Source organism: Rhinoderma darwinii, chromosome 3 (assembly GCF_050947455.1).
Source record: "Rhinoderma darwinii isolate aRhiDar2 chromosome 3, aRhiDar2.hap1, whole genome shotgun sequence".
NCBI classification, from domain to species: domain Eukaryota; kingdom Metazoa; phylum Chordata; class Amphibia; order Anura; family Rhinodermatidae; genus Rhinoderma; species Rhinoderma darwinii.
The window spans coordinates 347,946,989-347,972,921 of record NC_134689.1 but is presented as its reverse complement, the minus strand read 5'-3'; the positions used below and the strand labels follow the sequence as shown (position 1 = coordinate 347,972,921).

Here is a 25,933-nt window from a genome sequence, read left to right as displayed (position 1 = left end):
GGGAGCAGTGGTGACCAAAAAATAGCGATTCTGGTGTAGTTTTTTATTGATTTTTTTTGGGGTGTTCATCGTGCGGGAAAAATATCATTATAGTTTTATAGTTGGGGTCGTTACGAACGCGGTGATACCAGATATGTGTACTTTTTTTAACGTGTTCATTTTTTCCCTATAATGAAAGACTTATTATAGGAAAAAAATGCAGTGTTTGTTTATATAACTTATAACTTTTATTTTTACACTTTTTTTAAAACATTTTTATTATCTTTTTTTTTTACCTTTTTCACTTGTCCCACTAGGGGACACTTGGACTTGCAGCTTTGATCGTTGCTAGAGTACATTACACTACACACGTAGTGTAATGTACTCTAACTGTCATTGTGACGTGACAGTCACACTGACAGGAAGCCTCGGAGGACCGGCCAGAGGCTGCTACTCCGAGGCTTCCGTACATGGCAACCTGGAGGTCATTGTCTGACCTCCGATTACCGTGACAAGCATCGGTAGCCCCCACGATCACTTCGTGGGGGCTGCCGATGTGCTTCAAACCACTTAAATGCGGCGACGGCAATCCGTCGCCGCATTTATGGGGTTAATTGCCGAAATCAGCGGCGATGGTCCGCTGACCGGCAAGGCTGGAGTGTCAGCTGTCGGGGACAGCTGACCTCCCGGTTCCCGGACACTGTCCGTTAGGACAGTGTGCGCCAGGAACTACTCCGCAATGGTACGTCTGGATGCGGGAACTAACCCCTCTGCAGGACGTACTATTGCGGAGCAGCGCGTGAAGAGGTTAAAGGGGTTGTAATATATATTATTAAATATTATTATTATACTGTATGGGGGCACTAAAGGGGCATTATACTTTTTTTATGGGGCTTTTTTTTTTTAATGATGGGGTGGGGCACCGAAAGATAATTTCGCACGGGGCGCCATCTATCCTAAGGCCGGCCCTGGTCACAGCCACCAAGGCGGGAGTAGGGAGGGGGCTCACACCTGAGTGCACTTCATACACTGTGGGTGTCAACTGTGTTACAGCTAACACCTCACTGCAACGGCTGGGATCGCAGGTAACTCCGATCCCGACTGTTTAACCACTTTGATGCTGTGGTCAATAGCAAACGCGGCATCTAAGCTGTTAGAACGAGGGGGTGGCCCTCTCGGTCAAGCCCTTATAACGGCTATGTCGATGGAAAAAAAAAAGTTATGGCTATTGGAAGGCGGGGAGGAAAAAACTAAAATGGCTGTGGCCCAAGGGGGTTAATATTCAGCGTGGTGTAACATAACCGTATAGTCATAGTGCACTGGGTATGTCACCTACTACCCGCCTGAAACAACCTGAACACCTGTACAGTGTACAAGGCTCTGCTAGCGCTCAGTACCTACGCTCATGTATAAATAGAACCAACCGTGAATGCTCCGCCCACTTATCAATGACTGACAATTGGCCAAGCCAATCGCTGCTATCTAACTCGTCGGGGCGTGCACTAACAGAGACGTGGCCGTGGTATATTTGGGAGTGGGTGTCGACTCTTCCGCAATTCCCGCGAGATTTGGTTTCTGGGCGGGCTCGGCCGGAAGTGGTGTCCAGTCTTCGCTGTTCGTGTCTTCCCCGTCAGATAGTGAGAAGCGGTCGTAGTGGAGCGGGTCGGAGATATCAGTCTCCTTCCCTGACAACATGAGCTTTCTCTTGTGAGTGACGGGCAGCATGGAGACAGAGGGAGACCAGCGGTGGACGTATTGGTGCTTTTCAATGTAGCGATAGAAAGGAGAAGTCGGGCAGAGGGGAGGCCCTAGCTGTCAGGCCCGCAGACACTATCATCATAGGTCCTCCCCGCATAGCCCCAGCTGGGGGCGCAGGGAGGGTGAAGTTCTACAGGACTTGGTGGAAAGTGAAGTGGGACATGGATCCTCCTTTCCTCCATCATGTAAAACTTCTGATCCTCTATCATCTTCATCACGTTTGTCCCGATCCTGATTTGTCGCTTCAGTCTGACTGTTTACCTAGAGAAAATCTTGTATTGATCGTGTTCACATGGGAAGATTATATCCGTACCGTCTGTTTAGCTGTACCTGTAATATCACATGACCATAAGATGTCAGATCTCCTCATGGAGTCTGTTAGCTGGGACCCCATCAGAGAAAGAACTCTCTGGACTAAAATCTACAGTCTCCTTTCTACCAGTGATTGATGGGGTCCGGGCTCTGCTGACCTATCATTGCAGCTTATGTGCAGTTTTTATAATAATTCTGCTTTATTACGTCCTGCAGTGGTAGTCGATCTTCAAAAACATTCAAACCCAAGAAGAACATCCCAGAAGGATCGCATCAGTATGAGCTCCTGAAACATGCGGAGGCCACGCTCGGCAGCGGTAATCTCCGGCAGGCTGTCATGTTACCAGAAGGAGAAGATCTCAATGAATGGATCGCTGTAAACAGTGAGTAGAATTACTGCATCGCCACCTATACCAGCTGTCGTATCAACCCATGGAGTACGTCTCTTAGAGAGAGGTTGTGACATATCTTGTTTTTATATAGCGTATAGTTTAGTGCCCCGCAAACACTTTGTCCGCCTGTTTTGTTGCTGAAGTTGAGATCAACCGGTTGAAGACCATTGGCTCCCAAACATTAGTCCTTCATTGATTTCTGTGGATGTCCTTAACGGGGCTCTGTCACCAGTTTATAACTTCCCGATCTCCTACCTAATCTAATAGGCGCTTTGATGCAGAGAACTACTGCGGTTTTAAAAAAAAAAGTTTATTTACAAAGTTTTCTTCATGACCAAATGGGTGTTTGTTTTTGTTTTTTTTCATTTACCATGTGGGCGTGTCCAGCCCAGCGCGATCTCGGCTAGAATCGACAGATCACGCTGTGACGTCACTTACTCCCGCAGGTCCTTCACTGGAACAACGGAAGACAGACCAGACCAGACATCGCCTCCAGCCGTGCCAGGACGATCTTCCTCAGCAGCAGCGTGATCTCGCTATTCTAGCTGAAAGCGCGATGGACTGTAGAGAAGTGTATGACTCTGATTGGTCAGCGTCCTACACTTTTCTGTACAACGCCCACGTGGTAAAACGGAAAAAATAACTTCCCGGCTGGTCATTTAAGAAAAAATAAGCATAAATTAAAAAATGATCATAACGGTGTAAATCATTTATTTATTTTTTAAACACTAGTTCTCTGCATCAAAGCGCCTATTAGATTAGGTAGGAGATGAGGAAGTTATAAACTGGTAACGGAGCCTCTATAAATGCCTTTCACCATTGCAGCAAAATACACACTTAGGGGGGAATTAATTAAGGCCTCATGCACACGACCGTGGAGGCGTGCACAGTTTGGGATTACGGTATGGACGGGCCGCGGAGTCATCCGCAATCATGGATTATGCACTGAGCGCAGACCGCAACTGCGGACCGTATATTGACTTGTCCTATTTTTTTTTTGCGGTCCGGGCAATGCGCAAAACATGGAAACCACTGTAGTGTGCATTGGCCCATGGGATAGCATGTGTTCGATATAATTGCAGATAGTATGCGGCCGCAAATGCACTGTCGCGTGTATGAGGCCTAAGACTAGCATTTCATACACCAGTCTTAGTCTCGAGCTTTGGAGTAAAATTCGCACACCTCTTAATAAATTGGGTACATTGCTGTCCGTCCCCCAGTAAAGTCAAATCTACGGCAGCCAGTTTCTGATAAACTTGAGCCCATTTGCCAAGCCACGCTAGTTTTAAAAAGTGCGTGGCGTAGAGTGAAAACGTTGCAAACTTTTGCACCAAAATTTGTGACTTTCTCTTATGCCTTTTAAAGTGTCGTAAACCTGATAGTTCCCCCTCTAATTGTGGTTATTCCACTGATAGATATTTCGGGGACCCCCAGTGTATTGTTCTCTATCATGTGCTCAGTTCTTATATAATAAAAACAACTTACACCCCGCTAACCTCTCGTCGTCAGCCAAGTTTGAGGATGTACAAGCTGCCTCTCCATTCACTGACATGGGAACTGTTCTCCAGCAGAAATACCATTTTGTGGGTTGGATTGTAAAGCGCGACTGCTGCACTGTGAGCTCCGCGGTGTCGCAGTGTCAACATGCGCGGTCACAAAGCCATAGAAAGTCTAATGAAGCTGTCCAACATCCGCTTAGTGGGTTTTCAGGATCGACATACAAAGTGTACAGCGTATTGTAACGGGTTGCTTTTCATGCTGAAAGCTATAACCTGTAGTGAAAACTGAACCGTACATATTAGAGAGATTCCTTACTTGTCTCTATCTAGGGCTCCAACATGGGAGATTTCTTGTAATCGCCTGTGAGAATGTTTTTTGTTCCATAAATACAGTTGCGGTAATTTTTAGCACATCGCCCCAGCTTAAGGCCTCATGCACACTGCCATATAGTGGTTCTGTAATACCGTAAACCGGCTATGGGCCCATACTGTACCTCTGACCCTATAATTGTGCCCTTCGGGGGTCATTTATTAAGACTGGCATTTCATACGCCTGTCTTAATAGAAAAAAGTTATAAGAGGCGGCAAACTTATCAATAGGGGAATGACTGCTAATGTGTCGCTTCTTTCGTCTGGCTTTGTGCCTCCCATTACCACCCTTCAGCCATAAAATAAAAAAAAACACCTACTCCCTCACCCCACCGCTACTCTTCTTCTCTCTGGGCCCCTTCATCACTCCAGTTCGGCTTATACAAGGTCCTGAGGCCGACTAGCGCCAGGTCCTTCTATGCAACGCAGAACTTGGGCATCATCCGTGCTGCATCGCATGCAATGTCCTGACTCTGCTGGGCGTCCGTACGTTGTATTACAGAGGTTTATACTTCCAGAGGAGGATACAGTGGCACATGGAGTACAGAGTGTACACTCAGCCGTGCCATGTGTCTGTCTGATCCATAGAAATGACTAGCTGGAGGCAATGTTACACCTAGCTGCCAATCTGTTACGTGACTGTCTAGCACTGAATTACTTGGCATTGAGCTGTTCGCAAAGGAGAAAAGTAACTGGGTCGCAGTCACGCCCTTTTCTTTAAGGCTGAATTCACACGTTGCAGATATGATGCAGACCTCGCACTTCAGATTGCAAAGGGTAAAATCTGCAACAAATCTGCGACGTGTGAGTTCAGCCTAAATGCTATTTCCAGGAGCCATGTGATCCTGGACCGGACCTGACTTATTATTAGGCTACATGCACACATTACATATTTTACTGTGGAAAATACGCAGCAAAACGCACCTAACAGTGCATTTTATTTTTTTTGGTGCAGCGTTTACATTTTGCGTAAATCGTGGCGTATGTTTATTACGCTGCGTACGTGATATGTTAAGATTCTGCACAGAAATTGACCTGCGGTACGGTTTCTTCAAGCCGCAGCATGTCATTTGTGGTTGCGTAATTGTAATTGTTGTGACGTACAGGTTTGCGTTCATTTTTGACCGTTATATACGTTTTGTTTTTTTGTCTCGCTGGTTACGGTGGTGTGGAATTGCGTGATGTGGAATTTTCTAATATTTACAGATCATTTCTGTTTCCCCCATAGATTTCCTGCAGTTTATTTACAGGCTACGGCTGTTCCTATACTTTGCTGATCAGGCCCCAAGGGCAGAAGTGGGGAATTAGGTCAATCCCTCTACAGGGGCTAATGGTTTAGGAAAACTCATTATGGGATTGCACGTAATATACTGCCCTTTATTGTTTTAGTCAAGATACCTCTTAACTGCAGGAACATTTTTTTTTTTTTAGGCCCCATGCACATTACCATATTTTTCAGCCGTCCGTAAATACGGATCCGTTAATCATCCGCATATACAGAAGGGTGTCCGTAATCAGTATTTACGGATCCACAAAAAAACCAGGGTGGAATCTAGGGTAATCCCCTGGCTTCGCATAGCAATGCTCCCGTAATTACGGATGCATATCCGTAGCCATCATTAATTACGGAAGCGCCCATAGACTTCTATGGGGGGGTCCGTACCCGGATTACGGACGAAGACCTGTTCTATCATTTATACGGCAGTCGGACACGCATTCGTAAAAATACGAAAAGGTGACCGTAGCCCATAGAAATGAATGGGTCCGTAATTCCGGATGACAAATATGGTCGTGTGCATGAAGCCTTACTGTCATTATGTCTTCACTTCTATAGAAGCCCCTTTATCTCTTTTTTTTTTTTTTTTTTTCCCCCCCCCCTTTGGGGCTCGATTGTAGCAGCACATTATCTGTAAATCTATATGTTGAGAGGCAAGATTACACATGTTGATGTGCCTGTGTTCTGGATTAGGAAGTTCTAGTGATGTCATAATGATGTCATTGGGTTTCCATGGCAATCATTGATGTGGCAGCATGACTTCAGCATCAGGGAGGACTGTTCTGTCTTGGTTCCCTGTTAGGCCGGATTCACATGAACGTGTTCAGTCTGTATGTCGGCCGCGTTTACCGGACTGAACGCACTGCAGTGAGACGGGCTCATAGCGTCAGTTATCTGACTCTAGGAGTCCCTGCCTCTCCGGAACTACTGTCCCGTACTGAGAACATGATTACAGTACAGGACGGTTTTCCCACAGTGAGGCAGTGACACCTGGCGTCATAGATAAATATGATGCTGGGGTCCTGGCTGCCTGCAGGGTGTTCGGTCCAGGAAATTCGGCCGACATATGGACCGTATATTACGGTCTGAACACGCTCGTGTGAATCCGGCCTTAGGCTGCAAGAGTCAGAGGTTGTAAATGCAGACCCGGTGTACTCAGTAGATCTGACAGGACTGTGTTTTTGTTTTTTGTGGTTTTTGTTTTTTTCTTCCACTCGGGTGGACACCCTGTCGGCCTGATAAATCCGTTTTTAATCAATGTAGCGTCTATTTATCAGGCTGCGCCTCATTTTTACCCGAGCAACATTCCACCAACAGTGCTACGGGCGTGACTTTAGTGTTGTATACGTTCAGCTGACCGATGTAGGCAGTACACTGGGTCTGCAGAATGTCATTTACAACCTCCTTCCATAGCTGAACAATTTGTGCGCTTCATTCTTCCGATGGCATCAGTTTGGCCCCATGCACACGACCGTGCCTGCAATGATAGCCTACGATTGCGGGCATGGCCGGCCGCCGACTGACAGCCGCATTTTTGGGCCGTGCTCCCATACAAAGTATGGGAGCATGGCCCGCAAAATGCAAAAGAACGGACATGTTCCATAATTTTCGGAACATTTCCACAGCACGGACACCCATCCGTAGTGCTACGGAAAGGTGTCCACGTTCAATGAAAGTGAATGGGGCCGTTTTTGCGGACCGCAATTGCGGTCCACAAAAAAAGGTTTGTTTTTTTACGGTCGTGTGCATGGGGCCTTATAGCGGACTGCAACTTTGGTGCGACATGACATAGATGCACAATGTTGAGATATGCGTCCAGGAGTCACACTGCCAAAGCTGGGAGCTGGGCAATTTTGGCCTAAGTCCAGATTAATTGAACATGTAACCTCAATTACGACTATTGAACGAGTATTTAGGCCACACCCCTTTTTGCATTCAATGCCATTGAATTAATATTTATCCCCTGAGCCTGCTGTATACTACTGTACATAATATACCCCCTGACACTGCCTCCGCACAGTATAGTGACCCTCCACACAGTATAGTACCCCCCCATAGTTGCCATCCACACTGTATAGTGCCCCCATAGTGTCTGGTAAAAATATACATACTCTCCTAATCCTGTTCCAACGACAAGTGGAAGAGATCCCTCTGCTCCTCTGGCCTGTGCAGCTTGGAGCAGACCGGTGCGATGATGTCACTGCCTCGCGCCCAGCGAAACATAGTGAATGGTAGAACAGGGACCTTAGTCCCCTGCTCTACCATTGGGTTCAACTTATCTGTGTCCTGAAGATGCAGAAACCGTTTAAACTGGTCAAAAATAATTGAAAAATCGAAATTTGCAAGATGACTATTAATTGCGCTGAATTTCGATGATTTTTCGATTAATAGCTTTTATAGATTATGTTGCAATTAATCGAAATTCAGTGCAATTAATAGACGTCATCATAATATAAATATATATATTTTTATATTATCATGGTCTATATTTCAAACTGGCCTTAATCAAGTGAATAGGGCTGATCTGCAATACTAGACGAAGCCAATGGTTAAGGGTCGTGCTGTTTCTGGGGGGGGGGGGGGATTCTAATCGTGGAAAAACGTCTTTAAGGAAAAAAAAAAGTGGAAGGACATTTTCCACCTGTTTTCTGACGTATTGAAAGCTGTTTGGCGCGGTTTGATCAGTCATTGTAGATCACAAAGGTGTGAGGAACTTGCTGATTAGGGTTTTGCATTTACGGCAGTTTGCTAACAGATATATCAACAGAATTGCTTACGGTGTTAGTTTCAAATTTCCAACATCTTCCAAGCAGACCGTTCGCAGTGACAAGCTTATTTACCCTCTTTGGTGCCACATGCAGAATGCAGGCTGCTGTAAACTAGTACCTCTAGGGTATATTCACACATGGTAGGTTTGTTGCAAGAATTTCTGCAACTGAAAATCTGTTCCACACATTCGAATGGGATGTCTGGATGGATTTCTCTGGGGCCCAATCAGATGAAAAATAGTCGCAGAAATTTCTGCCACTAATCTGCCGTGTGAATATACACTTCGGGCTTATTCACACAAACGTGTTATACGTCCGTGCTACACGCGTGATTTTCACGTGCCTCGCACGGACCTATGTTAATGAATGAGGCCGTTCAGACTGTCAATGAATTTCACGCAGTGTATGTGCGCTGCGTAAAATTCACGTCATGTCCTATATTTGGCTGTGTTTCGCGCAGCACGCACCCATTGAAGTCAATGGGTGCCTGCAAATCGCACACGGAAGCACTTCCGGGTGATGCGCGCTACAGTAGCTAGCTAAATAGATTAAATGAATGAATACAGAAAAGCACCGCGTGCTTTTCTGTTTGAAAACCTAAAACCAGAGTGTCATCATGATGCTGGCTACGCGAAAATCACGCAGCCGCGCACCATATGCTGATGCCACACGGACCTTTTGCGCGCGCAAAACGGACATGTCCGTGTGAATAAGGCCTTAGGGTCATCTTGCACAGCCCGACGAGCCGTGTAAAGGAGAGACTATGAACGAGACAGCTCGTCCCATACATTTCTATCATGGCGGCAGCACATTTCCCGGTTTACACAGGGAGATGTGCTGCCAACTGATCTTTTCTGCTGCATAAATGATACAATTGTCCGATGATCAGGGTTTGCTTGATCGGCTGTTCTATATACATTGACGTTTTATATCTTCGCCTCGAATTAAAACGACAGGGAGCAGACCTTGTGGATCTGGAGTCTTTGGCGCTCATTAGCAGAGGAATCTGCAGGCACCTCCATACTTAATACATGGTTGTGCGGAGTCCTTTAACACAAGAGCTCCTCTGTCTATTCGAGCACATCCTTCATCTGTGATGTCTACGAGTCCTAATAAAGCATATGAACCAGTGTTAGTTTCTAATATCTAAGTAGTTAGAACTGGTACTGCCTCTTAGTTCTTCAGTGACAGGTAAGTTATGCTTCCTATTGTGAGCGTGCAGGGAAGTGACAACACAGATTACATCTTTGATGTGTCCCGTCATTTTTTTTTTCAGAAATGACAAGATATCATTAGTCATGTGTTTTTTTATTTTTTGTTTTTTTTTAGCTGTGGATTTCTTCAATCAGATCAACATGCTGTACGGAACCATCACAGAATTCTGCACGGAGACCAGCTGCTCAGTGATGTCGGCCGGGCCCAGGTAGGGGTGACACGAGAATAAATATATTTTGAGGCAGACTGTGGGAATGTAGCTTGAATAGCTGGGATTTCCTATTGGACGCTTTTCTGAATGCCTGACCACCTGTTTGAGCAGCACAGCCTAACCCTCTATGGCTAATGCTTAGTTCACATCTGCATCGGGCTCCCGTTCATGGGTTCCGTCAGAACTTCCCATCTCGGGAACCCATAAACGGAAACCATAGCTTTCCTTTTGCATTACCATTGATTTCAATGGTAATGCTGCTGTTGCAAATGGTTTGCGTTTGTCTACGTTCCGTAAGGTTTCCTTTTTTTTTTTTTTTTATTTGGGCTGAAATCAATAGCGCAGTCAACTGTATCCATTCCATAAGATTTCCGTTTTACAAACTCAAACCATTTTCAACGGAAGCATTACTATTGAAATCAATGGTAATGCACATGAAAAGCTACGGTTTCCCCTGACGGAACCCATGAACGGAAGCCCGACAGATGTGAACGAAGTCTTACTTTAGACTTGATCGTTTTTGTTTTGGGTTTTTTCCTCCCCATTCGGCAGATTTGTTGCAGAAATTTCTGCTAAATCTGTTCTGGGGAATTTCCGCAACAAATCTGCCATGTGTGAACATACCCTTGGCGTTAAAGTGATTTTCCCACAAAATACATTTTTGGCACATCCACAGGATGACCTAAATGTCAAATAGGCAAGAGTCCCACCTCTAGGGCACCCACCCATTGGGGGAGCAGACATCCCCTGATTTAATGCAGGGAGGACTGCGTATGTCCACAGCTGTTTATACTGATTTGTAAGCTACAGAAATGGCACAGGAAGCTTGGCTCCCCCACTTATCATAAATTAGGATATGCCATAAATCTCTTTGGTGGGGAAAACCCTTTAAAGAGAACTTTTCACCTGCCCATACGTGTGCAGCACGTAATAGACACCGCTGCACAAACCTTGTCTCACGTTAAAAAAAAAAAAAAAATTCTTTCCTCCTCCGTTACTTGGGTATCGGGCGTCAAATATAACGGCACCGATATGTAAATAACCCCCTGAACGGTCATTGGGGCGTTTCTTTATTTCTAAATGGCATGGGGGCATGTTACGCTGTTTGAAGCTGATTAGACAGTGTCAGAGCGATAAGTAACACACCCCAATGACCGTTCAGGGGGTTATTTACACATCGGGCATCAAATATAACTGCACCGATATCTAAAGAACAGAGGAGGGTAGAAAAAAACCTGTAAAGTGAGACAAGGTTTTAGCAGCCCTGCCTATTACCTGGAGTAGAGGGAAGCATGGGGTTGTGAGGATAACCACACACTCGTTCCCTGATAGGTGGAGATCGCACCACATAAGGATGGGCGGGCTCTTGTGTATTTAATAGCAGTGGGCATTGCACGAATACGGCCAATACATGCGGTTATGCTGTCCCTGTACTAAGATCAAATATTTAATCTCCCTGAAGATTGGAACTCGTGCGGTGGAACTCGTAGGAGAGTTGCTTAGACAGCTGATGTGAGGGACATGTAGGAGGTTGAGATCAGGTATCCAGTGATACTGGGGTCACACTTTTCAGGGCGGGTGCGCCCACATAGTATCAATAGGGCTCAGAAAAATAGGGCTAAAGTGTGTAGGGTGAGAGGAGGTACTACCACATTTAGTCAGACCAAGTAACCAATGCACCGAGAATAATCAAGTCTCCGTTACTAATCACCAGACCCATGAACCGCCATGTGGTGCTTGTTTTGTTATTTTTAAATATCAAAAGTATCTTCAATAAAAGTAACGATTTCGGAATTTTTCCCCCGTTCTTTGTTGGCTGAGACACCGGTCACAGAGCTAAAGATCGCAGTGTCACACTGGCTGCGTAGAGGTAATTAATATGAATGTGGTCGCATTGCAACCCGCAGGTTACCGCTATGGTCATATTGCGGCAACCTGCGGATCGAACATGGCGACGTAAACTTTCAATACTGTGATGCGGGCAGCGCCGCACAGCGATATTTGGCCATGCGACCTGTGTGTGCGCCAAAGTCACCAAGTAGTCTTTTGACAGCGACGCGTAAAATGACAGCTCGTCTGCACAGAACATCGTAAGACCCATTGCAAGTAATGGGCAGATGTTTGCCAACGTTTTGGAGCCGTCTTTTCAGACGTAATTCAAGGCGTAAAACGCCTCCCTTACGTCTGAAAAGAGGTCGTGTGCACATACCCTAAGAGTACATGTCAGGGAAATGTCTGAGATGCATAACAATGTCTTGATGTGTAATATGTTGCACCTGACATCACTTAATGCAGCTATAACATCTCCATGGCATCCCTTAGGGTGCTGTACACACAGCAGTAGTGAGCCACGTGGCTTTGTCGCTGGTTTTTGGTCATGACTTGCACAGGTGACGCTCAAGACCAGCTACGTGTACGGGCCAACTTAAGCAGTTAGTGACCATTAATAAATCTTTTCACGGTGGTCAGTAATGGGCCTTAGGCTAGGCCGCCTTTACACAGTGACCTAGTCTAAGTCCTGCACAGGCGTCCCGTGTGGGCTGGAACGGGTGCTCGGCTATCTCATGACAGCTGGGCTCCTGCTCTAAGGCTGGGTTCACACGACCTATTTTCAGATGTAATGGATGCGTTTTACGCCTCGAATTATGTCTGAAAAAACTGCTCCAATACGCCGGCAAACATCTGTCCATTACTTTCAATGGGCTTTACAATGTACTGTGCCGACGACATGTCATTTTACGCGTTGCTGTCAAAAGACTGCGCGTAAAATAACAGCCTCGTCAAAAGAGCAGGACAATTCTTGGGACGGAATTGGAGCAGTTTTTCATTGACTCCAATGAAGAACAGCTCCAAATTACATCCGTAAAAGACGCCCTGCAAAAAAGCGAGTACGAGCAATTACGTCTGAAATTTAGGAGCGGTTTTCTCCTGAAAACAGCTCCGTAATTTCAGACGTAATTGCAGTTATCGTGTGCACATACCCTTACGGTCACTATCCGTTTCCTCCGATCGCGATCATTTAACCCCTTAGATGCCGTGGTGAATATTAACTGCAACATTTAAGTAGTGTCAGGCTAAAAAAAAGCCCCCCAGATGTGAACTTAGATGTGGTCATTATTAGCTGGATCTAGCAGCCACCGGAGCAGTCAGTTCAGCGGATCTGACGGAATCTGCTGTGCCAGAAGGAAACAGCTTCTATGTATACAGGATACATAGACGCTGGATCTTAAAGTAAAAGCCTTTTTTAATAAAAATCTATAAACTATAGTGCCATAGGCAGGATTTCACGATCTTCTGCACCATGTGACATGCTCTTGGCGAATGGAAGCCTCAATCTAGATTTTCATTGTTTTTTAAATCTGAATTTTGAGTTTTGTGCAGTTAATTTTTATTGGCCTACAGAAACTAAAATCTTACAAAGATAGTTGAGGATCCAGCCCTAAATCCAGGATTACTTGTCACCTGCTACTTATGGACATTGTTTATATAGACATGATGAGTTAGAATTCTTGACTACTTGTGAACTGGTACATGGTGGTTTCAATGGTTTAAATATCTTCCAGGTATGAGTATCACTGGGCAGACGGCACAAACATAAAAAAGCCCATTAAGTGTTCCGCTCCCAAGTATATTGATTATCTGATGACCTGGGTCCAGGACCAGCTTGATGACGAGACTCTGTTCCCCTCCAAGATAGGTAAGTTATTCTACTCTTACTATGACCTGATTGGCTGTCTTTAATTTTGACATTCAAGATCCATAATGGAAGAAGTCCGTAGATGTAGTTAACAAATTTCTATTCGCACGTTCTAAAACATCTTCTCATTCATGCTGTAAAAAAGTTTTTTTTTATTTATGACTCTTCTTAAAGCAGATCTGTCATCTAAGGCCTCATCCACACGACCGTAGTGGTGTGCACGGGCGTGATATGCGGCTCGGACGGCTGTGAAGTGTCATCCGCGGGCCGCTCGCAAATTGTTGGCCGTGTGCATTAATTTCTATGAGCCTGGACCGCAATATATGGCCGTAATAAGACATGTCCTATCTTTTTGCAGTCCAGGCTCCTGGGCAATGCACGGTCGTGTGAATGGGCCCATAGAAATGAATGGGACCGCAATTCACCTGCAGACTTGCAGGTGAATTGCGGCCGCAAAAACACGTTCGTGTGCATGTGGCCTTTATATGCTGCTCCATGTAAGGGCAGCTTATTACATCTACAGGTCTCTTCCCTTAGTAGCCAAAATGTAAATTATTTTTTTTTGGGATAAGATTGCTGAAGAATACAGCGGGCTCAGTCCTAAATCCGCTGTTTTCATGAGGAGCCCTTTGACTACCCATCATGATGGTGATTGACATTCTCTGTATACGTGCGTACACCGCAACCCGGCAGTCACCAAAGAGAGAATGACAATTGAAAGACAACCTGACGATTGCAGCGGTCTTGATGTCCGGTTGACCGCCACGTCCACCTAATGTGGGTGAAAAATTAAATTTCTGACTGGCGGAAATCTGTTTTAACGGTCAAATTTATTAGACCTTGTTCTCTAGCGATAATCGTTCGTTATCGCTATGGTTGTAGTGTTTAGCAGGTGTAGCTCTGAATTCGGCCGCACTTCTCTACAGCTCCCACTTCTGCCTGCTCCAACTTTGGCTAGATCATGACTGGAATGTAGATTCTTGGCTTTGAAACCAGACTCGCTGCTTCACCAGGTACGTTTTTATGACGTATCGTACGTAGTAGGTTGTGGTGCGTAAATCGGGTCACCCTAAATGGTTTATTGGACTCTGTCAGCGTTCCTTTGTGAACATGCAGTTTACATTGTATCTGGGGAAAGAGCAGATGTCTCATATCTCTGCAACTTTGTATCAAGGAAGGCAAAAATAACCCACGATCTGCTCTAAAACAGAAACATTTCCTTCATAATCCGAAGTGATGATCAGACCGGGTAAAGGTTTATACAAGAACTGAATATTTACATATGAGTATTTACCTTATTTTGTTATAAGAAAACGGATTGGTTATTTTAGTTTAATGCGATATCCGAACAAGGGAACCCGAGGAATCACAAAATGTTTTGAATAACTTTTTTATTTAAGCCCCTACCGACTTTTACAGTAACTACTTCATAGACTGGGATGGGGGTATGGAACAAGCTCATGGGCTGAGTATGCTGCGGTATTTTACAGCTGAGACCTTACACGAACGGGCAGGATTGGAGAAGTCCAATCCTAACCATTTAACCACTTAGATGCTGTGGTTAATTGCAACCGTTAAAAATAGTGATAAAGGGGGCACCACCCTATCGGCCCCTCCCACGATGTGATCTTGGGGTGCCAATTCTTGTCATTGTAGCCTCGGGGTCTAATAAAGGACCCTAGTTCTGCCATTTTTATGCTCCTTTTAAGTCCTGCCAGAGGTCTTAATAGCTGCCAGTAAAGATCACAATACGTTGCATTACGTGGGTATTGCAGTGTATTGTGCAAGTCTGAGGAAACCAAAAAATTAAATTTTTTACGAATGTACAAAAAATGTTAAATAAACATTTTCCCCCTAAAGTAATGTAAAAAATAAGCATAATTGCCATCACCGCTTCCGTAGAAGTCAGAGCTTAGAACATAAAATTAGCCCGTAGTGTCAACATTATGGAAAAAAAGGGCCAGATTTGGCTCCTCAAAAAAGTAGTTAAGTCCTAAAGAAAATATATATAAATTTATCGACAAAAAGTTAACAACGTTTTAACCACATGGTGAGCGCCGTAAAAATGAAACCCAAAAAACTGAAGGAATCGTTTTTGTTTTTTTTCTATTCCACCCCACATAATTATATGGTGCCGTTGCTGAGATTCCGCAGTCTCTCCTGAAGCCTGTGCACGTGTTCCTGGGTAAACTATGACCGCTGCCGCTTGGCAAGACACTTAGAGCGCAGCTTTCAGTAGAGACAGCGAGGAATCCCTTCATCGGTTCCAAGCTGAAAGTTATGGGACAAAAGCTCGTTTTTCGGTTCCGCTTTAAAATTTCTGATCACTGTCTGTTCCTAAGCAAATGCAGAGGTCTATCGGCTTCCCTCCGTGGTTACCGATCTGGATTTCATGACTTCCTGGCATTGGTAATATAAACAGTGACATTACCCATGTGCCCTCTCTCCTCCGTTATTTCACTTTCATTAGTTAATAATTATTAGTTTATTATCCGGACTTTCCTGTTACTGTACAGACCATCTGACAGTATTGTCCTCTAATGCAAACATTGGTGGGGAACACTCCCTCACTTTCACCATACGTGTATGGACCTGCTTTGTAAACTTCCTCCTGGGCCATATTTAGACCTTCAGATCTCTGCAATGTAGAATGACTATTAAGTATCTTGAAGAACTATCGTAAAAATAAATACATTTTTATCTGATTTTTAAATGCTTTCTATCCAATGCTGAGTTACTTGACATTTCACCCTCAAAGCTTCAGGCTGCTGTGATCTCAGGACCACATAAAGGCCCTTTTACAATGGCAAACGAGCGTTTACAGAACCCTCGTTCATTGGCTGATCATTGGCCTACGTAAACAGGGCAATCGGGAACGAGCAAACGCCGGTTCATTGGCTAAACTGCATTGTTTTAAATACTGGAAATATCGTTGTTGACAGCACATCTCCCTGTGTAAACGGAGACGTGCTGCTGACGTGATAGAAATGTATGGGTACGAGCAATCGGCGTAACGAGCGCTTGTCCGCATACATAGATCCTTGTGAAAGGAGCAAACGAGCACCGATCAACGGTGCAGCTCGTTGACCTGCGCTCGTTTACATGGCCTAGGTCAGGCCATGTAAAAGTACCAGAAGGCTACTATTACACGGCCTGATGTGAGCTGTGTAAACGAGCGCCAATTAACGAGACAGGTGGTGTTTTCGCACGGAGCAATGATTGGATGTGTATAGGGACGAGCAGTCGTTACTCCGATCGCTCGTCCCCATGTATTTCCATCATGCTGGTAGCGCATCTCCCTGATTATGCAGGAAATTGTGCTGCTAACGATGAGTTTTAATTCTACATAAGAGCAGATCAGCCGATGAACGAGCGTTCATATAAATGCTTGATCATTGGCTCATGTAATAGGGCCTTGAGGATCCTAATCTCCATTCACAATAATTCACATGCATGATGCAACTAGACATAGCGCGGTTGATGTGAGTAGGACTCGTTATCATGAGATCACCCCAGTTGAACGGCCTCAGGCTTCCGCATTTATATACCGTTATTACACTAAAGGGCTCTTTCCATATTCTAGTCCATGATCTTCTTTTAGACCAGTATGGTGTCCCAGGCGCCACAGACCAGTCCTGCAAATATGTTCTGTATCGGAAGGAGGTTTACTTTTTTATTTATTTTTTGTTTTTAACTCATTAAAATCAGACTACATACTACTCATATTGCCCAACCATGTATGGGTGGGGGTCTGACCACTGAGATTTCCATGATCCCAGTCATATTGATGTATTTTTCAGTCTATCTCCATTGGGATGAGTGCAGGATACAGGAAGAGCCGACTGCTGGGTTTTCACGTTGACACATTCTGTAGATCCTTGTAGAATATTGGCGGCCGGTCTAGACTAAATGATGCGTGTCGTCTGCCAATGCAATTCCTTGCTTTGTCCCAGGACACATCCAGACATGTATAAATGTGCCTATTGTTGTTGTAACGCATTACAGATAATTACAGGTTCGTGTAGTCTGCGTTTTTAGGGAAGCGGAAAACCGTACTCGTATTTACACTGAGCACAGCGGTTCCGGGAAATCCTTTTATGATGTGGGAAGCCGTTCATTATGTCCTAGAAAGACAAGTCTATTTTATGGTTTTAGCTGTTCAATGTACGCCCGGTGTTTAGAAAAGCCTGTATTATATAGTGTAGGAGACATGAATCCAATAGACTCAAGTGAGAATGTCTTCTATTTTGGTTCCTCTTTTACATCAACCATATCTGTGCCTGCCACTTAAATGTGACCTTTGACCACGACAGTCACAAGCGGTCTCTGGGCATTAGCAGGCGCTTTTACAGCTGTGAACAAGCCACCTGGCCCCGGGGCACATGTTGGGTCTGTGCACCGCAGACAAGTGCCTGACTGGTCATAGCAGCTGCATACAGTTTTTGGTCCCGTCAAACTGTAGTAACTGGTATACAGACTACATAGTGGAGTCATGTTATAAACGATGCTTTAAGACCGGCTTAGACCGTGATCGTGTATGTAGGGAGGGGAATCCTGCATGAGAAAAGTAGGATGCACCCAATGCCAGGAGGCTGCTGTGTAATCCTGTTTATAGCTGGAAGGAGGGTAGAGAAAGTTCTCTTGCCAATTCATGTTTGTCACCTGATATTTTGGATATTGATGCAGTTAGAGAAACTGTAGTGACTAGTAAGACTACATTCTCTATGCCCCGGGACCATCATTTCATTGTCTGTTTACACCCCTACTTGTCCTCTTAGTTGGTTTGGTCAGAAACCGCTATGCCACTTGCTGCATGTCTCGCATTGACAGGAGGAGAGCTCAAAGGGTGCGTTTAAAAGAGGTTTTTGGCTGCGCAGTCAAAACCGCAACAAAAACCTCAAGGTTTTACCACCAATTGCAGCATTTTTGTGATATCGTTTTTACAGGTGAAACACCTTATGATTTTATGTTTCATCTGTAATAACTGCATTGTAATACCAAGGCAATTCGTTGCTTTTTATGCAGTCTTTACTGCACAGCCAAAAACGTCTCGTGTAAACGCACCCTAAGGCAATATTCACAGTGGTTGTCAGCGCTAAATAGCTACTCGGCCCTGACTACCATTCTCTTACAGAATTGCGCTAGTGGCTTATAGATGCCAATTCAATCCCAGTGGCTTCCAGTGTTGGATTTCACTGACTCAGCCCACTGGTTCTCTCCTGTGACATAGCAGAAGTGTCACTGAGACTGCCGACGCCAGTAATTAGACATTGGCACAGGCAGTGGACGTCACTCGTTCTTATCTGCCCACTCTATACTGAAGAAGCAAGCAGAAAGAAGAGCCGCAGCGCTTGGAATCTAGGCGCGGTGACCGTCCCTTTTAGTAAAGACACACAAACTTTAGAAATTGCCTTATTTCTTCTTTTCTACTAAAGCGAATGTCCACCTTTTACAAAAGTCATATGATGAGGTATAAAAAAAACAGGTCTATGGGAGATGAATGCCACGAACTGGCTAAAAAAACTAACTAAACCAACCCCATGCTGCATTTGCAAAAAAAAGCGAGACAAAAGGAATAAAAACAGTGTTGCGTTTAATATTTTGCTGTTGACTTCCAGCTGAACTCTTTCCACAGCGTTTTTTGCCGGGGAAAAAAATGTGCCTCAAAAAAAGCTGTTTAAGGCTATGTTCACACTGAGTTTTTTGACGAGGGAACCGCGCCGCAAAACTTCAAAAACAGCCCTAAAATGCCTCCCATTGATTTCAATGGGAGGCGGAGGAGTCTTTTTCCCGCGAGCTGTAAAACACTCGCGGGAGAAAGAAGGGACATGCCCTATCTTGGGGCGTTTACGCCTCTGACCTCCCATTGACATCAATGGGAGGCAGAGAAAGCGTATTTAGTGGCTTTTTTGCCTGCGGCGCTCAATGGCCTTGAGAAACGCAGCGAAAATCGGCATGCAGGGAGAGGAAAATCTGCCTCAAACTTCACTATGGAATTTTGAGGCAGAAATTCCACCTGCAAAAAACTCTGTGTGAACATGGCCTAAAGGTGCCCTTAGTGGACGCTCTCACGTGGCAGATTGGTAGCAGAATTTCCTAAACCTGTCCTAGTCATCTGAATAGGGCTTGCAGAAAACCATGTGAATGCTGCTGAAACAAATATGGAGCGGATTTTCAGTCGCAGAAATGTCTGCAACGAATTGGCACATATGTAAATAACTTTATTGTCCCGAGCTGCATTCACAATTTTGCCTTTTTTAGCTTGTCTCCCAGTATTTCCCACGGGCTCAATGTCTACCCAAAGCGTTCTCTGGAGATTTGCATTCTGAGTAGTGTCTTTTTTAGATGGGTCTTGTACAGAAAAGTAATCAAAGTTGCTGTCTGGGCACGGGGCAGTCTTTCATTCTGATGCAGCTCAGCCATTTTACTGTGACTGACTGGAGCCCGGAGGCAGCCGTAACAAGTGATTGGTGCGGGGTCCAGGTGTCTGATCCCACCGATCATATACTGATGACTGCCCCATGCCCAAACAACCCGTTAAGGAGACACTAACTGTAATATAGGAGCTTAGCTAGGCTGACGTCTGTCCATTTTATTGACCGTTTCCAATAACAACCAGTAGAATTATGATTGCAGCTCCGGATAACAATATAGGCTGTAACCCAAGATCTGTACAAAATAAGGAATGTATCAAAGTAACTCCACTTTTTATGTAGATTATATCAATATGTGTAAGGCCATATGTCAATTTAGAAAGTCCACTAACATGTATTATAGAATCGCATGCTCTGGTGTTCGAACGCTGGGATTATACAGAAAGAACCTGTGCTATTTAGGGGCCATGCATCTCCCTCCTTGCAGGATTGGGAGGAGACCACTGCTCACTGAGCCCCCACAATAGATTGACATCCCCCCCCTGTTTTGTAGAGATTACTATTAATGCTTGTGCTGTGTACACTGGGAGCAGCGGCAGGATTACAATGATGGGTACATTCTCTATTATGAAGCTGGAGGCACATCACACTAGATCCCACCATTGACAGTAGGTGATTGAATATACAGTGACCTCTGTACACCACACGGGGCATACTCCCACAGAAGACCATAGTTTTCAGATGTTCATGTTTGTCCAGACTCTTCACATTGCTCCGGCTGGTTGTGCTGCCATGAAAGTTTCCTAGGTGTGGCAGGCTGGTTGGTGATGTCACTGTCTGCTTAGCTTTTCACTCCTTGTCATTGTCCTTGTGCAAATAGTAACAAGCCAGATGAGATTGGTTTTCAGCAATTTATCATGAATTTGATTGTAGCTTCATTAATTATATGTGAATCTGTAGAAGGGAATTCTGTCTCAAATTGCACAAACTCTTTGCGTGTTACTTGACCGTTTTGGAAAATATCTGTAAAATGGGCATGGCTAAGAGTACGCGGGCCAAGACACAGGGAAAGAAAAGTGTCATAGCATCAAATTTATCATACAACATGAGCCGTTCTGATGAATTTGGTGCAGTTTCTGCTGTCTGGGCTAGTTTAATCCTGTCTAACGTTAGAACATAATTAAAACGCACACGTCTCGTATAGACAGAGCAGCAGGGTGTATATACTTTATGGCAGTGGAAACTAATGGGAGTGTTTTATTAGTCACCCAGGGAGTGGCAGGGCAGCATACGGAGTCTTGTCTGGGAGTCTTACTGTCCTGCCTTATTAAGGCCTCCAACTGTACCATAGAAATGTCATTATAGGGGGTCGTCCGGACATTTTATATTTATGGCCTAACTTTAGGATAGGTCATCAATATCCCATCAGTGGGGGTACGGGTCTTATTCAAGTGAATGGGACTGGGCTGCAATCCCAGGCACAGCCGCTACGGATGTGTATGGCGCAGTGCCTGGGAAACGCTGAAGAGGCCACGCCAACTAAGGGTATGTTCACACGCAGAGTCAAAAACGTCTCAAAATACGGAGTTGGTTTCAAGAGAAAACAGCTCCTGATTTTCAGACTTTTTTTTTTGTGCAACTCGAGATTTTCGCTGCGTTTTTTTTTTTTACAGCTGGTTTTTGGAGCTTTTTTCGATAGTCTATAGAAACCGCTCCAAAAATCATCCCAAGAAGTGTCCTGCACTTTTTTGCGGCTGTTTTTATACGCGTAAAAAAAAACGTAGCGAAAACCGCTCCGTTTTCCCATTGAAATCAATGGGCAGGTGTTTGGAGGCGTTCTGCTTCCGATTTTTTTTCTGGCATTTACGGCCCGGAAAATGGCCGAAAATAGGAAGTGTGGACATACCCTAACGCTACAGCCCCTTAACTCAACTGATATGTGGTGCTGGGAGTCGAACCCCCACCGATCTCCTATTCGCCTGTCCTTGGCATAGGTAATCATCAAAAAATGCCTGGATATCCTCAAAAAAAAATGCCTGGACAACCCCTTTACATCCTCTGCTGAATGTGTTCCAGTCTACGCAGCAAAGCTGCCAAGTGAGTTGCAGAGAACGAGAAGTGTCTGCTTATTGTGTGTGCTCCAGTGCATAAAGGGATAATAGTGGATAGTTGAATTAAAACCAGTCTAGAATAAAAACTTGATTTAAATGTAATTTTCTGATGACGCCTTCCCTTTAAGCAGACTCGCCGTTTATTTTCCTGCACAATAGATCATTCCGATTTGTATGATAAATGGATTATTAGATTGTTTGTAGGGGAAATGATTAGGGAGGTGCATTGTTGGGGGTTTCCCTGTGTTATTTAAAGTTGCTCCAACTGTGGCTTCACATTTAACATATCATCAGCCAGCTGACTGTGGCATAAACTGAGCTCATGTTTTGCTTTTAGAAATGTCTGATTTCGTAATTTGCTTGTGGTTCACAAACAGGAAGTCGATGTGCACAAGAAATTGTCGAGATGTTGCCTAATCTCTAATTACAGACGATGAATTGCCTACTGGTTTTACAGTCTCCTCCATAATATCCAGAGCTGTACACGGCCCCTGTATTCTGCTGATGCCTTCTGTATGGAACAGTGGGACCATAAAAATTCCCTTTAACCCCACAGGTTGTGATGTGAATAATTTCACAATATGTAAAATGTGTAGTTACATAAAATAACGGCACAGCAGCCACAAACCAGAGTTCTACTTTAAATTAAATCGTTGCTTCTGTCTGGATTTGCAGTTTAAAGGTAATGTGTTGCCAGAAAAACATGTTTGTTTTTTTTGTTTTTTTAATTCAACATTTAGTGTGTAGGTGATTAAACATTGTTCACATTTTTTTTCACGAGTCAGGAAATATTATAAATTAATTCTAATTTATAATATTTCCCATTGCTGGTCACTAGATGGAGCTATTCCCAAAATTGCAGCATTGCAAAATTGGGTAAAAAGCCCTCGCTCTAGTGAGCTCTCAGCATCCCCCCCCTCCTTTATCCTGGCTAGTGCCGGGATAAACGAGGGGTTTGAACGGTCTAACCTCCTACACTGTGTCACCATTTTTTGAGCTAACACACAGTGTAGAAGGTTTAAGTAAAGGGAGGAGACCTCCAGCTCACCAGTTAGGTGCGTCTCCTGACTCTCCGCTCGGATTCCCGCTACGGCTGGCGGTATGTAATAGAAGAAACAGAGGAAGCAATCCAGCGCTGAGTTCAGTTGTTAGTTAAAAAGGAAGCGTTGTTCCCAACTTTATTGGAGTAATTCAATTAAAAATCGTAGGTAGACGCAGTCCCAGAAAAATTGTGAGTAGGCGGTGTGCCCTAGCCTACGCGTTTCGAGCAGCTCCTGTGCTCTTAGTCATGGCAAAGAAGTGCCATGACTAAGAGCACAGGAGCTGCTCGAAACGCGTAGGCTAGGGCACACCGCCTACTCACAATTTTTCTGGGACTGCGTCTCCCTACGATTTTTAATTGAATTACTCCAATAAAGTTGGGAACAACGCTTCCTTTTTAACTAACAACTGAACTCAGCGCTGGATTACTTCCTCTGTTTCTTGTAGAAGGTTTACATACAGTAGTAAACGTACACAAACACGAACATACATAGAAATCTCTTACCTGCTCCTGCCGCCGCGGCTCCCTCCGGCCCGTCCGCTCCGTCTGCTCCCGCTGGTCCAAGTGCACAAGTCCGGAAGCCGCGACCAGAAGTAGTAATCTTACTGTCCGGCCGCGACTTCCGGTCCACAGGAAAATGGCGCCGGACGGCGCGCATTTCAAATTGGACTGTGTGGGAGCGGCGCATGCGCAGTTCCCACACAGACGGCGTACATGTTAGTGGATGGAACGGGCCCCGTTCGCAGTCCCTATGGGACTGTGGCTGCCGTATTCCATGTCTGTATGTGTCGTTAATCGACACATACAGAAATGGAAAAAAAAAATGGCAGCCCCCATAGGGAAGAAAAAGTGTAAAAATAAGAAAAAGTAAAACACAAACACACAAATAAATATAAACGTTTTTAATAAAGCACTAACATCTTTAACATATTAAAAAAAATATTGTGATGACACTGTTCCTTTAAGGATATTACCAATTTAAAGAGACTCTGTCCCCACATTATAAGTGCCCTATCTCCTACATAAGGAGATCGGCGCTATAATGTAGGTGACAGATTGTTTTTCTAAATAAAAAGCATCACTATTTTAAACCTGTTTATGAGTGATTTTTATCTTTATGCTAATGAGTTTCTTAATACCCAAGTCGGGGTGTTTTTACGTTCGATCAAGTGGGCGTTGTACAGAGGAGTGTATGACGCTGACCAATCAGCGTCATGCACGCCTCTCCATTCATTTATACAGCACTAGCGATATAGTTATATCGTTCTTTGCAGCTACATACACTAACATTACTGCAGTGTCCTGATAATGAATATACATCACTACCAGCCAGGACGTGATGTTTATTCAGAATCCTGACACGTCTGAATCTTTTCTGTGAGATCCCAGCAAGGCAAGCGTAATCTCGCGAGATTACCATGTAACTTTGACATTTCAAACGAGATTACGCTTGCCTTGCTGGAATCTCACAGAAAAGATTCAGAAGTGTCAGGATTCTGAATAAACATCACGTCCAGGCTGGTAGGGATGTATATTCATTATCAGGACACTGTAGTAATCTTATAGTGTGTGTATGTAGCTGCACATAAATATATAACTATATCGCTAGTGCAGTGTAAATGAATGGAGAGAATTGCATGACCCTGATTGGTCAGCGTCATACACTCCTCTGTGCAACGCCCACTTGGTCTAAAGTAAAACACGTGCAGTTGGGCATTAAGAAACTCATTGGCATAAAGCTAAAAATCGCTCAAAGTGGTTTAAAATAGATCGTTTTTCTAAATAAAAAGCATTACTGTCACCTACATTACAGCGCCGATCTCCTGATATAGGAGATAGGGCACTTATAATGTGGTGACAGAGTCTTTAAACGTTGTACTATGGAAAAAGCTGTTCTGGAGATGAGCCATAAATGTTTAAGTTGGGAATATCACTTAACTGTAATATTCTACAACTTTCTAACATCTTGTTTCAATTCCTCAATGTTTTAAGATTGCTGTTTTCTGTCGGTGAATGAAAACGGCTAAAACCTGTACAGACCTTGTCCTGTTTACAGCTGAGTTTTTCTCAATTGGATTCAGCCTACACTCCCTGGCTGATACATTATACCTACAATTTTACTTTAGGCCTCGCACGGCAGTATTTTGGTCTGTTTCTGTAAAGCCAAAACCAGATGTGGTACATAAATCGAGCAAAGATCTGCACCCACTCCTGGTTTTGCCTAACAAATACTGCCCACTATACTACCGTGTAAGGGTATGTGCACACGTAGTGACCAAAAACGTCTGAAAATACGGAGCTGTTTTCAAGGGAAAACAGCCCCTGATTTTCAGCCGTTTTTTTGAGCAACTCGCGTTTTTCGCGCTGTTTTTTACGTCCGTTTTTGGAGCTGTTTTCATTGGAGTCTATGAGAAAACGGCTCCAAAAACGTCCAAAGAAGGGTCCTGCACTTCTTTTGACGAGGCTGTAATTTTACGCGTCGTCGGCACAGTACGTCGGCAAACCCATTCAAATGAATGGGCAGATGTTTGCCGACGTATTGTAGCCCTATTTTCAGACGTAAAACGAGGCATAATACGCCTCGTTTACGTCTGAAAATAGGTCGTGTGAACCCAGCCTAAGAGGCCTATAGCAAGCCCTCAGGATGGGAGGGGGATTGTGAGGCTTGCATTAGACTGTAATGTTGCAAACGCTCAGTTGTGAGAAATGTTATAGGTCCCATTTATCAAAACGGTCTTAACAGAAAAACTGGCATTTCTGCCCAGAGCAACCAATCACAGCGCAACTTCCATTTTTTCAGAGCAGCTTAAGAAATGAAAGCTGAGCTCTGGTTGCTATGGGCAACAAACTGGTTTACTGTTAGACAGTTTTGATAAATTTTCCCCATATGTAAGGTTTTTGGCAGAGCTCTTAAATTGTTGTTTTTATCT

The 25,933-nt window shown here is 44.3% G+C and overlaps 1 protein-coding gene across 1 annotated transcript in view; it reads left to right on the top strand.

Annotated features, from left to right (window-relative positions):
• The first annotated feature begins 1,547 nt into the window (after window positions 1–1,547).
• MOB1A (MOB kinase activator 1A) overlaps window positions 1,548–25,933 on the top strand; it is a 38,671-nt gene continuing 14,285 nt past the window's right edge. Inside the window, exons 1-4 of the mRNA XM_075858483.1 lie at window positions 1,548–1,686; window positions 2,266–2,432; window positions 9,683–9,776; window positions 13,343–13,476. Of these exons, the coding sequence (XP_075714598.1) occupies window positions 1,673–1,686; window positions 2,266–2,432; window positions 9,683–9,776; window positions 13,343–13,476 (409 nt within the window). The 5' untranslated portion in view covers window positions 1,548–1,672. The remainder of the gene's footprint in view (window positions 1,687–2,265; window positions 2,433–9,682; window positions 9,777–13,342; window positions 13,477–25,933) is intronic.